We start from the raw sequence: 17,630 nt of genomic DNA on the forward strand, positions 1-17,630 counted from the left end.
ATATGGATGGTATGTTCTTTTTTGTTTATTCATATTTCATATTTTATAGCATCTTTTCTCTTTTAAAAATATTATCTAAAATAACTCACTTGTTCAGAATAAAAATTAAGTCATTAAAAGTTGTTAAAGGGGCCGGCGCTGTGGCACAGTGGGTTGAAGCCCCAGCTTGCAGTGCCAGCATCCCACATGGGCGCCAGTTCAAGTCCCGGCTGCTCCACTTCCAATCAACTCTCTGCTGCGGCCTGGGAAAGCAGTAGAAGATGGCCCAAATCCTTGGGCCCCTGCACCTGCATGGGAGACCTGGAAGAAGCTCCTGGCTCCTGGCTTCAGATCTGTGCAGCTCCAGCCATTGCGGCCATCTGGGGAGTGAACCAGCGAATGGAAGACCTCTCTCTCTCTCTTTCTCTGGCTCTACCTCTTTCTGTAACTATGTCTTTCAAATATATAAAATAAATCTTTTAAAAGAAAAAAAAAAAACATTGTCATAAGGAGTGGATGTTTGCCCTGGCAATTAAGCTGCTGGTTACAATACCCATATCCCACGTGGAGTGTCTGAGTTTAATGCTCAGCTCTGGCTTTCTGCTAATGTGAACCCTTGGAGGCAGACACAAGGCTCAAGTAATTAGGCTTCTGCCTCCCACAAGGCACCTGGATTGAGTTCTCAGCTGCCAGCTGCAGCCCCCCGCCCTACACTGTGCAATGAACCAGTGGATGGGAACTCTCAATCTCTGTTTCTCTCCCTCAAATAAGTGAATAAATACAATTTTAAAGTTGTCTCCTGTAACAATATATATAGCGGGGCCTGCGCCGCGGCTCAATAGGCTAATCCTCCGCCTGCGGTGCCGGCATCCCATATGGGCGCCGGGTTCTAGTCCCAGTTGCTCCTCTTCCAGTCCAGCTCTGTGCTGTGGCCCAGGAAGGCAGTGGAGGATGGCCCAAGTGCTTGGGCCCTGCACCTGCATGGGAGACCAGAAGGAAGCACCTGGCTCCTGGTTTCGGATCGGCACAGCGCAACAGTCGCAGCGGCCACTTGGGGGGGTGAACCAACAGAAAAAGGAAGACCTTTCTCTCTGTCTCTCTCTCTCACTGTCTAACTCTGTCTGTCAAAACAAACAAACAAACAAACCTTGATTGTATAAAAATAAAATGGGGCCCATATCATACTAGCTAACATTTTTAGGTTTCATTTTTTGATCTTTTTTATCCCTTTGAATTTCAAATGACTGTTTTCTGGCCTGCATTGTTTTAGGTGTCATTTCTCTCTAAATGTGTAAATAGATCAGTTCTTGTTATAAAGTATCTAGAATTTTTGTTACTCCACTATAGCCCTTGTCCTCCAATCTCACACCCTCCAAATGCAGCTAAAATTATATTATATATTCCAAAGTCAAGCTAAAATAGTGTCTTGATTATATGCCAACTAAACTGTAAATGCTTGGTAGTTAGGGATGATGATATACATTTGTATTGTCTGCTACAATATAAGAAGCATTCAATAAAAAATGGACTGAAAGACTGGTTTTGTGTTTTGGATAATCCAGGGGCTGAGGATAAGGGTTATGGAGTCGTAATACATAGTTTCAAATGTCAGCTCTGCCACTTATTACTTTTGTGACCTCATGCAAATTGCTTAATTTCTCTGAGTCTGTTTCCTCATCTGTAAAACAAGGCTAATAATAACATCCACATACACTTGTTGTGAAAATTAGATAATATGATCTATTTTTAGCACAATGCCTGGTCCATAATAAGTACACAAAAATATGAGCTATGACAAGATTATAGCATGATGTTATTAACTCCTCTTATTTCTGCCACTCATCATAATTCCTTATGTCCTTGGCCTAGGTGGTTTGTAAAACAAAGGGTTCAGTGAACCTCTTTTACTCCTTTTTGAGAACTAGATCTGGTACTCAAATAGTAAGTCATCCAAATCCCATTAACTCTAGGTAATTTTATTTAATAATCATATTTTGAAAGCTGGATAAATAAATCAACGCCAAAGCAATTTTGATTAAATCCTGTTTTCTCAGTGGCTATTTGGGATACATCATTCATATGCAAGCCCCAAGAATATTGAATATCAGATAAAATAAATAATGACCGTAATGCAAAACACATTCTAATTCCCACTTCCCTGCAAGTACAACTCCATGTAAGAATTCTAAGAGCCAAAAAGTAACATGCTTATTAACTGTGGGTCACTCAGCTATATACACAGAGCTTAGCAGGTCACAAGAATATTTCCATATTCGAGTTAAGCTAATGGTTCCTTAAAGCCCAGTTCTTATAACTTCTTAGGAATTTCAAGATTTGCCTGAAAAAATAGATCATATTTCCATGACTATGACTGAACACAAATTTGGAAAGCTCACTGAAAGCCAACCATCCTGGAGGACAGGAAGTGGTCATTGTTTTCACAGAAAGACAAGCCGGTTCTGCACACAGGAAATGGAACCGGTCTTAGGAGAGGGAGCTCCTCCCCCTCCACAGGAGCCAGCGTGCACCGAGTGGGTGGGAACGTGGTGGGGAGAAGAGCAAGGGCACTTACCATTTAGGGGGAGAGGCATTTTATTCCAAACCACTACATGAATGCATCAGGAGAAGTCTACTGCCTCCTTTTTTTCACATTTCATTTCATTTTAAAGTAGTCAGGGATTTGCAGGGATTCTGCACACAGAATAGGCAAGTTGTGAGCCTCTGGGGAAGCCTGTCAGGACTCAGATCTAAACTGTGGTTTCCTAGATACGCAGTGTTTTCTGCAGCAGGGATGCTTTCACTAGAAAAAAAAAAAGTTGCTTCATTTCCTCTTTCCTTGTGAACAAAAACAACTAAACTAATAGTTTCATTGATTTTTTTTTTTTTTTAATTCTGAGGAGCAAAATATTGAGGTGGAGAAGAGGATGAGACCAGGAGACAAAACTGGTTTGAGTCCAATCTGGGCCCCAGTCTTCCCTTAGAGCAGAGGCTGACAAGGAGGGGACACTCATTCGCAGCCTCAGAGCGGCATCAGCCAGGACCGGTGCTATTAGACTTGTAAAGCAGGAAAGGCCGTTATGAGGGCTTTGTAAAACCCATCTATCAGAAACCCACTCTGAATGCTGTATTTCACTCATGGAACTTGGGAGGGGCAGGGCAGGGACGAGTGTTTCAATGAGGACTCAGGATCGCACCATTCTCATCATCCAGCCCAAAGCCAAGGCCCAAAGGCTCAGGCCCATGTGAAAATCTCTAACGGGAAGAATTACAGCAAGGTTACAATATAATTAACCTGAGTTATCTTCTGAAATGCTCGCTGATATATTTCTTATCACTTCAGCTATATTCATGATGTGATTTTTAAAATCGGCAAAGGAGCCTTTCGCCTTTGTTCAGACCAAAAGGATAAAGGTGGGTTTGACCAAAGAGAAAGAGTTGTCAACAGTTTTTAGGATTTTCTAATACTAGTATAACAGTTTTTTAAACGACTGCTTTGTATTAGTCACCTCCTCGAGCCTGCAAAGGGAAAAGTCTGTGATTATTATTTAAGGATCATGGTGATTCCCTTCACTGCATGGGATGGAGAAGTGGGGGGAGGGGGGACAAAATCAGGGCTATTATCCTGTGTTTATAACAAGTCTGTTACCATAGTAACACCTGTGATGTCACAAATGGTACACCAAGGGCCAGAGGCTGCCTCTAAGGGGGGAGGGCAGCTCAGTTTCAGAAGACGGACACTAAATAAGTAAGGCCAAAGCAGGGTCAATGCCGTGGTAATCACCAAAACACAAGGAGCTCCCCTCTTCCAGAGAAAAGAGGGGGTTGAGGAGGGGAGGGTCAGAAGAGCAGTTCTCCAGGCCCAAAAGCTAACACACTTCTGTACGCAGCTGTGAAAAAGGAGAGTGGAAATCCAGGCGAATGTGGTATCGCCGTGTTCCCAATCATGAGTATTCCACTGGGCCCGCTGGCTGCCAAGACGTGGACGGGATCCAGAGTTCAGCTTGCCTGAGCACATGAAACACGCTCTTGGGAACTAGGGCCTGACCAGATGGAACCCTCCGGGGCCCCAGAAGAGACGCAACCGGCCTCATGACGGCAAGCACTTCAAAACCAAGCTAGGGTTTACTCGACAGGCTACTCAGGCTCGCAAAACCATGGCCTCCTGGGGTTGGGGAAGAACTCATTGAGCCTCCCAGAAAGATGTGAACTTTAAAAGTACACTTTTGCAGGAAGATGCCCTGTTACTGGGGAATCTGGAAGTAGTATATGTACAAGTATTGTCATTCCAATACATCCTGGAGAAGTTGTATAGGAATATGCTGAAAAGGCAATTTTATATTAAAAAAGAATATTGGATTAGTAGTCAGAAAGACCTTAGTACTATTCTTGGCTCAAGTACTTAGAAGCCACATGACCTCAAAAAAGTCATTTACACTAGCTTCAGTTATTTGTTTAATTATATCTAACATGCTATTTCCCAGAGTTAATATTGTAAAGATTAAATAAAACAAAACAATGAACACTAATGAGTTTCAGAAACTGTAAAGGATTTAATACAGACACAAGGTGTTACTATTAGCATTCTCGCAAAGCCAGCTCACAGGACAATAGTGTAGCATAGCATAAAGTATACCCATGATTCTCATCTTCCCTGTGTTAAGACATGGACATTTGCCTGATACAGTCAACTCTGAAGCTTGGGGCTGATTAGTGAGAGGCTTTTGCTTCTGGTCATCATATCCTTGATCACTTCCCCTCAGCAATGCCATGTCAACCTACAGGCAGCCAGAAAAGTGATAGTGAATGTACCCCAAATGAAACTTTGCTAAAAGTTTCAGTAAAGGAAGAGTTGAAATGACTGGATGTTTTTGGACAGTTTGTGGGTAATTAAGATTGATGGCATCCTCATTTCACAGGAAGCTGTGGTCAAGGTCAGCCTGTCTGGACAGATTGCAACTAAACCATACAGAACAAAAGCATCTTCTCAGTGAACAGCAAAATGAGCCGTCCTTGTCCTCCACAAGTGCCATGTGATTAGAATTCAAGCCACTCATTCACTCTACAAACAGTGGTGTGCCAGAGCCCACCACATAACCTGAAACCACACTATCTTCCTGTTCTTGCTACCGTCCCCTCCTTATGCTATGACACAAAGTCCACAGCCTGATTCACTGAAACACTATTCAACTTCCCACTATTCTGAGACTCTAGCTAATTTCACCCTGGGCAAGGCTCAGCAAAGGACAGTCCCTGGGGCAAACTCTGACCATTGTCTCTTTTGCAAATAAAGTTTTATTAGAACACAGCTACATTCAGTTGTGGATATATTATCTATGGCAGCCTTCCTCCTACAAGAGCAGAGTCCTGTAACTGTGATGGAGCCAGTCAGCTCTACCTGGCACTTTACCAAAAAGGTTTGTTGACTCCTGCCCTGGGATAGTGCAACCAAATTAGAATTCTTCTGGCCAGCGCCGTGGCTCACTAGGCTAATCCTCCACCTTGCGGCGCCGGCACACCGGGTTCTAGTCCCGGTCAGGGCGCCGGATTCTGTCCCGGTTGCCCCTCTTCCAGGCCAGCTCTCTGCTGTGGCCCGGGAAGGCAGTGGAGGATGGCCCAAGTACTTGGGCCCTGCACCCCATGGGAGACCAGGAGAAGCACCTGGCTCCTGTCATCGGATCAGCGCGGTGCGCCGGCTGCAGCGTGCCGGCAGTGGCGGCCATTGGAGGGTGAACCAACGGCAAAAAGGAAGACCTTTCTCTCTGTCTCTGTCTCTCACTGTCCACTCTGCCTGTCAAAAAAATAAATAAATAAAAAATAAAAAGAATTCTTCTTGCCAGTAAGTTTCTGCTTAGAGACTAACAGAATAAGCTCCTTGAAAGCAAAGAACCTCTCTGCATCTTGGTCTTTTCACACAGAGCCCTGGAGGTGGACAAAGCACATACAGAAAATTAAACACATCCTTTCCTACATTTTGTTTTCAACAGATGAGTGCCTCAGAGTTTCATGGAAGACAGCACAAAACCACTGGCATTTGGTTACTCTGGCTTCTAATTCCTTAGAGTTCCTACGTCTAAGACTTCCAAGGCTCAGTTTTTGGCGTCTATCCCTTTTCATATTTATTTCCTGATCTGATGTGGAATTAGAGTTAAATAGGAGCTGTGTGCTTGAATTCCACGTGGCTGGCTCAGCAGGAAACTCCAGGGCAGGTTTTTTGGCATGCCAAACTCCTGTTAGCCTCAGCTATGCTAATTTCTAAAGCTGTTTGCTTTGCACAAATAAATCTTAGGGACAAATTTGCATTTGGATGCACACCTTTTTATGCACAACTTATGTGCAAGATAACTCTAGGGCAGAATAAGGACTTTTAAAAAAAAAGAAAAAAGAGGTATGGTGTTTACTAAATGACTTGTGTGGTAGGTACTATGCTAAGTGCTCTACAATTTTTTTTTGTCTCATCTCCACAACAACCCCTCAAGGCACTACTATGATCCCCATTTTACAGTCGGGAAAACTGCAGGGCACAGAGCTTATAGAACTGCTCCATGTTCACAGAGCTGGCAAATGAGAAAGCCTAGTTATGAGCCCCATCTGTCTGAATGGGAAGCCCATGTTCTTCTCACTCAGTCCTACTGCCTAATTGATACCTTCATCATCAACATCATCCCTCACCTAAGCCACTGAAGATACCTTCGAACATAAACTGGTTACAAAATCAGGCACAACTTTTTCTCCAGTTGGCCTATGCAAAGTTTGTCTTTGAACCCTGAGAGATAAAGTTGGTCCCTTCTGTATCACAAAACAGCCACCTAACATAGAATAGAAATATGACAAACTTTAAATGACTGACCAATTATATTTGTAACTAGTAGACAAAAGCGATTTTGACAAGTAGTAGATTTAATGACATATCTAACATCCTTGGTATGGAGGGACAGTTTTTCTGTGAAAATACAGCAGGCCAAGCCAGAGAATCTGGCCATAACCATGAAGGAAAACGTTGGTAGCACTTATAGTAGAATGTGAATGTATCTGTAACTTAAGTTGAGTTACTTTTATCTATCTTCCCTGCTTATGGAAACATAACCAAATGCTTCCCTAATAAAAATAAAAGCATTATCTTTACTATGTTACCATAAAACACTGCTACTGAAAGTCAATATTCATCATATTCAATTCAGCACACAGAAAAATAACTAGTGTCACAATTAAGCATTCTAGCTTAATCCCAACATTTCACAGCAAGGCAGAGAAAACATTATGACTTCTTTCTCAGTGTGAAATGTATCTGCAGCCCGGCTTGCAGCATCACATAATGCTTAGCCCACTGCCACTTAGGTCCAATACACCGCCATCTTATTTTCTGAAAATGCAAAAGAATTGATTACATTTCCATTCAAGTGAAATTCAGCTCTCCATTTCTTTAAAAGCTCTTAAAGAGAGTTTTCCAAGAATTAGAAAGAAATCTGTGGAGAAGATGCACAATCAAAATTGTTTCTTGAATGGCACGTTGAGGACTACACTGCCACATGCTTTTATAAAACTAATCCATTCCTCAGAAAATACAGAGACCTGCCCCTCCTAAGCTAATCCATGGCATTATTATTTTCTTGCTAACCAGTCATTGCATGTATCTCATTTATTTTTAATTATTTCATCCATTTTTAAACAAGTGACTTCAGAGAAGGAAAATAATTTTTTGAAGCTCGAAGTAGAAAAGGTTTATTATTTGCTGAAAGTTTCTAGCCTAAGCAAGAGCAGATAAGGGAATTTTCCTAATATTACAATAATACATTAAACAATGTATCCACTAACATTTCTAATCTATAAAATTCCTGAAACAGATTTACTGAAGGTAACTAGAATATTTAATAATCATTCTTAACACAGTTAAAACAACTTTCTATGAATCATTATCATTGGAAACCCTAGTAGTGGCTTACCTGCTGGTGGCTTTATAAAAGGTGGTGGAATTAAAGGTACAATAATGGGCACATTGCCATGATCCTTTGACCCTGCAGGTGAGTCACTAAGTCCATTTCCAGTGGCGAGCCCTGAATAGCCTGTGCTTATGTTGTATGGTGAGATAACACTGTCCTCAGGTAATTTTGGTTTTGGCAAAGAATTTTCTGTATAAAAAAAAAAAATCACATTCAGTATGACAAAAGAGCTTATTCAGTAGACTTAAAATTTTCCTTATTTTCTCAAGTAAAGTGGTCATGTAACAAAACACATTTTTCCCTGTAAATCTTTAAACAATTTATTAGAACTCCACAGTCCATTCTGGACCTTTTTAGTCTTGTTACCATAAATTTCCAACAGGCGTCTTTATAATTTGCTCCACTATGATAGCTAATATCCCAGTTGAATCATGGTGATGAATTTTAGCACCGTAAAATCCCATAGAAAATTGAGAGGCAATTAACCTTTTCCATGTGTGAAGTGATATATACAGCAGGCATCCTTCTCCAGCTACTAGGTATCGGGAGAAAGCCTAAAATGTGCCTCCCCCTGGCACTGTACCCATACCCCACTCTATTATAAACATAGACTGTAATAATCAAATGAGCCCATGAGAAAGAAGCAGCTGATTAAAAAGAAAGCTGCTGTTTCACAGGTTATTGATAATCCTCATTAAAAACTAACAAAAATGAAAATAAAGACAAATGACAACATTATGAACTTTGTACATTTTATCCTTGCAGACGAATCATTAAAAAACCCTCAACTATGGAAAACAACTTTTGGCCTTTAGTAGTACATCCTGGCACACTCTCTTTCCATGTTCCCCAGAGGCAAAAATTATTACCTAGCCAAGTATTATACGAGCTATTAGTTTGTAAAATATGAATTCATGGCTTGCATTTTTCATTTACAGTGAAATGGATGATACTATCTCTGTAACACGATGTGTACAATTTCATAGCAAGCTTAACATAAAATTTGCCACATGCATTCCACCTGTCCGCAGGACAGCTCAGCGATGTTCTTTCTTTGTGTTTGTTGGCACATAAGAAGGAAAAGCACTATCTTAAAGAATGGAAATAAAATGTTTGAACAGGTAGTTTATGCCAATAGATTTTGAATGCAAGGCAAATACTGATTACACTGGCAGTGATGATGCCTAATTAGCTTTACCTACATTTTATTAAAGTTCCCCAAATGGGTTACTTCTCTGTTCTTTCACAAACAAATATAGGTTCATAAATTCAGTGTTCATACAGGCATCTCTGTAGCTATCTGGCACTGCTACTCATTGGGAAAATCAGTGTTAACTCAGCTCTGCCAAGCCTCTGTAATTTCCCCTCTTTCGCTGGGCTTGCGTGAATATTCTTAGAGGATAATATGGGATACAATTATTTATTACTTTCTCTCACTCCTCTCATTACCCAAGTCAAAAATGTAAAGTCAGAGAAAGACAAACTTCAAATACAAAATGAAAATAGAGCTTCTCTTTAGAATTCTCACCAAAAAATAAATAAATAAAATGGAAGAAGGAATGCCAAAATCACCGTGCATCTCACTTGCAGCCTGAAAATCTAAATCTAACATTTCACTTACAGATCAGTCCTCAACAGTTCGATTATATATGTTAAAAGGATCATAAATCTAGAAAAGTAACTAATATTGTCTCTTTCTATACGCCTGTGGTCAGTACAACAGCACTGCAGGACCCTAGTCCCTGTCTAGTTTCCCGACTGCTGGAAGGAGATTTTTGAGTCTATTTTTGTTTTAGGTTGTGCTCTTGTATTGTGTGCAATTCTGCTCAGGGCAAAGCAGGGCTGGGGATGTATATTTAAATCAACCATTGGCATAATCAACAAAATGAGGCCCAAAGCAACTCAATGCTGGCAGGTTGAGATAGTTAATCCTTCTCTGAATGAACAAAGGGACATTAAATGTCATTACCTTTGAGAACAGAAATGTGCTGCCGGCTCTCCCCATCTGTAGGGTAGCTCCTGAATTCAATATCTTCACCATCTTTTAATTCAACCTTATCATAGCCATACCAGCCAAGGAGTTCATTCATGGTGTTTTCTGCAAAGTTCTGAAAGAGAAGCATAAGCTACCACTTATTTCTATAATCAATAACTATTTGAAAAGAATGCATAAATTGAATTGTTTGCCCCACAATTTACTGCTAGCACAGCCCCACTTCCCCCAGACTAGTATTGGTTTTTCAAGTCACATTCAAAAATTATCATGCATTTAAAGCTCAGAATGATGCATCCCATTATGACTGGCCTTCAGACATTTGCAATTTAAAGAGAATAAGGAAAAGGCATTTGTCAGGTTTGCTTATGAATAGGAAGTCATATTTTAGCAAATTCTTCTGCAAAGTCTATATTCCACAATAATACAAAAATATTGAAAGGTAGAACACAAAGAAAAGCTAAGAAAAGATTTGAAAAATGAAAACAATTAATGAACCTTTGTGCAGCTCAGATTGGTTTAAATTAGCACTGCTTTCTGAGTTAGGTGTTGTTTAACACGACTCTTTTTTTCAGAGAAAGCAAAGTTTCAACAAAGACATAATTTTTCAATTGTCAACCCTTACCATACAGAAAACTCAACAGGGTACAAGGGTCTCCCTTTTTAGCTTTCCCTTTTACAAGAGTGTTTTTTAAGGTCAATGCATAATTTGCTTTGCAAATTTCATTAAGATTCTTACTCCATGAAATCAAAGGTCACTATGATTATCTCCTGACAAGTAACATGAAAGTACAAGTAACTTCAAGGTTACTACCCAGCCCAGATTTTTGGACAATGAATAAAACTACTCTATGATCTATAAATCAATAAACAAACATAAGACATTATTATTGTTACTGTTATTATAGATATCAAACACTGAAAAATAAGTATAGTTGAGATTTAATATTTTATATCAGATGACTATTATTTACTTATCAATTGTTACATCTAGAAACAAGATGTGAAACTGTGTGTGTTTATGATCTTAATGCTCATTTCTACCTTAAACATCTCTATCTGCCAGGAGACTGTTAGCCTCCTAGGTTGAGCTAGGAAAACCATATATTCTAACCTTCTCTGTGGCTCAAATAATCTTTAATTATTCTCCTTGGAAGCTGTCATTTCCAAATTACACTGGGATGTATAATTTATGTACCTGAAACAAAGCACCAAGGCTAAACCAGAGTGTGCACAGCCACAATGTGTGAGCTCCATGTTTTCTTGAATTTCATGATTTCATGATTCCATATTCAGCAAGGTTTGCATAAAAAACAAAAGATATCATACTACTGACTCCACAAAAACAAACCTAGAATTTCAAATCACCCACGAAGTGCTCCATTTTTTGCTTTAGTACCCTTTAAGTTCTGGGCTCCAACTGGGGTCAATCTGTGATGGTACAGTGCACCAACAATTAAAAAAAAAAAAAAAAAGCTAGCCAGACTGATTCAGGGTTACCATCCAAAAGGCCAACGGTCAGCCAGACTGTGCTTTACTGAGGCATTTATTCTCTCTGATGGCTGGTCATGTCCACATTAAATAGACATTTTTTTCATGAACACACAAAGATGTGATGATCAATATGAATAATAAGCTCAGCGACCTGGGGAATACCACTCAGGAGGACTAGGCTAAATGCTGCTCTACTCAATCAAGGAGGATCTTTTAATAGGGCGTCAGTCTCCCCTAACACCCAATGTCTTTCACTGAGCTGAGTGCCTGACTTGAGAATGACAGTCCTAAAACACACAAATCGAGGTTCTCCATCAGTGGGCTGGCAGCAGAAATCTCCAAGGATGAGGCTTATACCCAGCATCAAAAACCAATTCCCAACAGCATTAAAGGACAAATTCAAGCCAGCCTATTGGTCCCTGTGCTGTTGGCCCGCAATCTCAAGAGAACTGTGTCAACAAGACAGAAAATCTTTTGCATATTAACTCCAGGCTACCACACCTAGTTCTGTAGACTATTCCTATCTGGGCACCACTTTCTCTCATTCTGCCTAACCTCTGAAGTCACACAAAGGCTGTGGATGCATAATTCATGGAGCAACTTCCCAGCCAAGGATATAGATTTGTTTTAGTTCAGTTGCAAATCCAGACTTTCAGAACCAATCCTAGGAATGGGATCCAGAAATTTCAGACATTTGGATAAAAACTGAAACCTCAACTGGATTATTAACACCAAAGTCATATTATTTGGGCATCTTAACTGCACCAATTTAGTTTATGGTTTCTGCTGAAAACTCAGAAGCTTCATGGAGCAGTCAATATGAACTTGATCTATCCCATGATTTTTGAGTTACTATAAATGTCAGGGAAAATAAACCCTACAACATTTTCCTTCTTGTCACTGAAAATAAAAATAAATAATGCTTTGATATATGACTGCAAAAGCAGAAAACAAAAGGCTTTTAAAACCTCAAACCATAAGTTTCAAAAGTTTCATGAAAGGAGGAGCGAGATGAAAGAGAGAAAACAAAGAACAAAGCTTCTTTAGAATAGCTACAAGGAGTAGACTATTACTTCTGTCATATGTACTACTGCATTAAGAAACCAAAGGATCCCAGGAAGTAAATTATTTATTTATTTAATTCCAAGGTGGTGTTCGATGCTAGATATCATATGGGTTCATTATGGTGCTAAGCCAAAGCAAGCAAAATAAATTTTTGCAGTGATCACTCAAGAAATATCACATTTTCTAGGGGAAATGAATGTAATGTTTATGGTTTTTAAGAGTTTTCAAGTCTTTCTGGCACAGAATTACAACAGATTTTTTTTTCAGCATCAGTTGTATTAAAATTCTTTAAACAAGAAGTTTCTATTAAAAGACATTCATTTCCTACATTTCTGATTTTTTTAAACATTAAAAAATATGAATAGAGTTAAAATGCAGAGAGATTTCTGGGTAAGGATATTCATTAGTAAGGAGCTATTGTAGAATTTGCCCCCCCAAAATTTTTACCCACCATTTCTGCTGGAGACCTAGGATAGGAAATGAAAGCAGCAGAGGTTATCAAAAGTTCCTAACAGCTTTAGGATTCTAAGGAGTCACAGAAATTCTACTTACATAATATATATATATTTTAGAAAGACATTGTATAATTATCATAGCAACACCTCATGAATTTTACGGAGCAGTCACTATTTCAAATATTTTATCGCTGCTCCTATAAACCCTCAAAATGTGCCAGAGATTTTGATGCTTTGGCACCCAAATTACATTTTTTTGCAGACCGCCTCTCCCCCTTGGAAGTGACACAAAAATCCTCTCTCTACCATGTGGTCCAACTTGGATTTGGAAAATAGGTCACTATCATTATAATGATAATGTCTATCACTTGCAGCACTTTTCTATGTTCTTTAATTCTCTTATTCCTTTCAATAACCCTACATGTTAAGTATTTGATTTCTACAATAAACTTTTGGTGAATCTATGTGACATCCTCATTTTATAACTGCAAATCAGAGCATCAAGAAGATAAGAAACCAGCATGACAGATCACAAAGTAAAGTCAGAACAAAAATACAGATCTTCTGGTTGTGATAATTCTGTCAAGTCCAGTGGATCAGCAATTACAACAGAGCCACTTCCCTGAACCAAAGAGTTGCAAAGAAATCATACCAGAGAGGATGCTCACATCAAATATGAAGAGGGTTCCAAGGCCTGAGATTTCACCTGCCTTCAGATGTGATCACTGGCCTCAGCCCTCATTGATTTGTATTGTTAGAGAAGAGGTGCTCAGAATTCACAACCAAAAATGAATCTTCTCAGTTTACAAGGTTCTGACAGCACATCTGACTCTAATTGCTCTGTCCTTAACACGGATACCTGAGTCCCCTACCTCCAGCTCATCCTCTCTCCAATTCCCCACCAGGCTAGGGCCCCTAAGGAAAGAAGGCAATCTTAACGTTTTGTCTGAATGTTTATATATGATCTCTTTATAACTTTTTTAGAGGCCACAGAAAGATGGGTGGGAAATAAATTTTACTATTTCCTCATTCCTCCTGGGTTCTTCCTATAGTATCATATAGTATTTATCTTTGTGGGATTTTAATTCACAGGACATTCATTAGACATCCTCCTTACTCAACTGGAAATACTACACAAATGTCAAATTGGAAACTTAATGGTTTTAATTAAACATTTCAGCATGTAAATAATAAAGAGCTGACTTCAAGGTACTTTGTAAATATCAATCATTTAAAAGTCTTGAAAATACCTCTGAAACACAAGAACTTCAAGGTCTTCAAAAAGGACTGATGATTTCATTTATTTTGGAAATATCAAACAGATTCTAAAAGGTAGGTAAGCACCACTGATTTTTTTTACACCAGGCCTTGTATAACTGAATGTTGATGTGTTCTCAAATTTATGTCCTACCCAAGACAGCATGAAGTATTCCAAGAGCTCTCAATCATTCACCAAACGAGGGAAACGTCATGCCCTCCCTCTCCCCATAAATGTAATTCCTATTTTTAATCCAACTCCCAGTTCTAGCAAAATATGTCATTTATCACAAATACACTATGAGTTATCTGAGGGCAAAAGCCTTTTATTTAATTTTATGCCTCACCTAGCACAATACCTGACACTTAGAATGTACCCAATAAATGTGCAAATACATTTGGATACATTCACAAATATCAGAAAAGATGTACCAATACAGAGAAGTGATCAAACAAAATTAAGGAAAATGTGATTCTAAAAATAAACATGTAAAAATTTTTTAAATTACATAGTATTAGTGAGTACTCTCATACTATTGGGAATTTAATTTGATTCAACTTTTGGAAAGGGCATTTTGAATCCATGCATTAAGAGCCTTAAAATTTTTGCATACTCTTTGATAGTGGTTTTATTTCTGAAGACTACAGGAATTATCCTATGGAAATAAGCACAGAAATATGCACGTTCAGGAATATTTATCTCAGTGTTGTTTTCTCAGAAACAAACTAAATGTCAAACAATAGAAACTTGGTTAAATCATAAAATGGAATGGTTTAATCATAAAATGGAATACTATTTTGCCACTGAGAGACATGCTATAGATAAATTTTTATTGCTATGAAAAGCTATTAACAATGTATTAAGTTTTAAAAGGAAGGTTAGTACACCAGGCGATCATTTTTGCTTTTTAAAAAGCTACATATCATACATAGAAAGAAAATAAAAAGGCATACATCAAAATGTTGACAGTAATTGTGTCTGGGTAGGAAAATTATAGGCTTTGTTTTTCTTTTTGCTTATTTCTATTCATTATTCTACTATTTCTGTCATGCCTGTATATTATTTTTGTAAAAATAAAAAACTAGTTCTAATTAAAAATTAATTAACACATAGTCTCACTCATCAACAACTGCATCAGCCATATTTACAATCCTAATGATAATAAAAAGGATCTGTCAGCTACATTACTTAACTTCAAAACCTTCTGACACATATTACCAAGAAAGCAGAGTACATGAGATATATAATCAAAGGAAAAAGGAATTCCCAATCCTGAACAATTTACAAGGCAGGAGAAAAAATATTAGGATCTCTGCTAGTTAAGGTTATGAAAAATAGAATGATGTTATTTTTGGGAAAATATTTTATCTGCCTTTCCATCTGTATGTGTTCTGACTTCTGCAGTAGATTTCAATTAAGCATCATGGACTTGGTAATAAAGAAAAAGGAAGGATCTATGGCAGAAAAGGAGAGTCATGTTCAAGTTCCAGAGTAAAGCAGGAATTGAACTTGGTCAGGTACTTAGAGGTCAGTCTCTAGGTGCACTCCCAGGCCCCACCCCAGGGCTGAGTCTTATGTTGTTTTTCTTAACACAGATCCAGTAGATCAGCTTTATTTTATATTTCTGCTAAGAAAATGGTCAGGAGGTAAAATTCAAATAGTGCAAAAGAAATACTTGAAATGCCCTTTACAGATTACAAAGTACCTTCATAGTCATGATCCCACTGGCTCAGACAGAATAGTAAGGATAAGCTATTGTCCACAGGTGACCAATGCATCAACACGCATGAAATAATAAGAGAAAACAGAGTCACACCCTTGGTCAAACTTTACGTGTTGTGTGCTGCTGTTTTTATCTAAACTACAGCTTTCCAGCTTGAAACCCTTTGCAGATAGTCACTGGATTCCATTTTGGTTGGTTCTGCCACACTGTTCTCAGCCCCAACACAATGATTTACTGCAGTACTACGTGCAGAGTACACATGGTAACACTAACACCCAACTCTGGCTGAAAGAGCCCTGAGGAGAAACAGTCATGTCCTCTTTCTATCAGTACATTCTGAATTGGATGGCTGTATCACTGTATATAAAACTAAAATTGTGGGACTGGCATGATAGGGAAGGAGGTCCAGCTGCCGCTTGGGATGCCTGCTTCCCGTAGGGGAGTGCCTGGGACTGAGTCCCGTCTCTGTTTCTGATCCTGCTTCCTGCTAACGTGTATACCCCAGGAGGCAGCAGATGATGATTCAAGTACTTGGGTTTCTGCCACCCACATGGAAGACCCAGGTGGAATTCCTGGTTTCCTGACTTCCTACTGGACCAGAACTAGCAGTTGCAGGCATTTGGAGGGTACATGAGTAGATGGTAGATATCTCTTTCTCTCTCTCAATCTGTCCTTTCACCTTTAAAATAAACAAATCTTAAAAAAAAAAAAAAAACTAAAATTGTGTGTTTCTGCATATAGAGTCTATGGTGTCACATGGCCATTTTGTGACATAGCAAACAATCATGTCCTCATATTTTAATCTGCTGCCAAGACATAAAATATCCTAAAAGGGTCAAAAAATACTGTGAAATCACAGATCATGGCTCTCAGCTAACACTGTGGCAGGCATGGCAGGTGTACAGCTGTGTGCAGCTGTGTGGGATCACAGCTGCAGAACTGCCTTAAAAATCACCACGACTTGTTACATTGTTTCCCTGTCTGTGCCAAAGCCACTGGCCTTAAAGCAGTGCAGAGTTCCACCAGCTTTTGGTTATATAAGAAATATTAACACCCATCAGTCTACAGATCCTAAAATATACATTCAGCAAATCTCACTTACCACATGCTTTCATGCCTGTGTACATGTTTCATTTGGCGCTATCAAAAACAAGTATTCTATTTTTTCTTCTTTTTCTACCCTGTAGTATCCCTCCCCTTTTAGGAAAATATTCAATAATCTTATTAGCTTCAGAGTGCAAGTGTGGCTAACTTCCCATTCCACAAGAGGAAGTATTAGACTTCAGGGATTTTTATGATCCACCTCCTACTACTCCTAATAGTTAAAAAGAAGTAGACAAAGAATTCAATAGATAAAAGGGACGTTTTCTTAGAAGACATAAAGACACAAAAAGTCTAGCCACACTGATGAGATGCTTTCTTTCCTTGGAATTCTCCTTTTCAGAGAACTACTTGCACTCACTAATATTTGCCCTTTTTTGAGGCCCTGTTTTGACTTTCCTTTAAAACTGTTAGCTCTTGGTTTCTATAAGTCTGTCTTTCACACAAGGAGAGTAGGGTTTGGCTTCTCGGAGCAGCGCTTGGCAAGCACAGAGGCAGGAAACGCAGAAGGGAATGAGTCTGTCAGACTCATTTTCTTCTCGTTCAAATGTTTATTTCAGATTTGGGAGGAAGTGGAGTGGTTCCTTTCCATTTCCTCGCTCGCCTCTGGAACCAGCGAGTTGCG

The 17,630-nt window shown here is 39.1% G+C and overlaps 1 protein-coding gene across 3 annotated transcripts in view; it reads right to left on the reverse strand.

Moving 5' to 3' along the window:
* The window catches only part of SOBP (sine oculis binding protein homolog), a 165,652-nt gene that overhangs the window by 142,660 nt on the left and 5,362 nt on the right, over positions 1 to 17,630 (reverse strand). For 2 of the 3 annotated variants that reach the window (XM_051855416.3, XM_051855417.3), the window contains exons 2-3: positions 9,886 to 10,024; positions 7,920 to 8,105 (exon numbers count right to left, since the gene is read on the reverse strand). In XM_051855416.3, the coding sequence (XP_051711376.1) occupies positions 7,920 to 8,105; positions 9,886 to 10,024 (325 nt within the window). Of the gene's footprint in view, positions 1 to 7,919; positions 8,106 to 9,885; positions 10,025 to 17,630 lie in introns of those variants that run through there. The other variant, XM_089332765.1, reaches the window with a different exon arrangement.

Source organism: Oryctolagus cuniculus, chromosome 5 (genome assembly GCF_051225735.1).
Source record: "Oryctolagus cuniculus isolate XC-2025 breed Fujian yellow rabbit chromosome 5, ASM5122573v1, whole genome shotgun sequence".
Lineage (NCBI taxonomy): Eukaryota > Metazoa > Chordata > Mammalia > Lagomorpha > Leporidae > Oryctolagus > Oryctolagus cuniculus.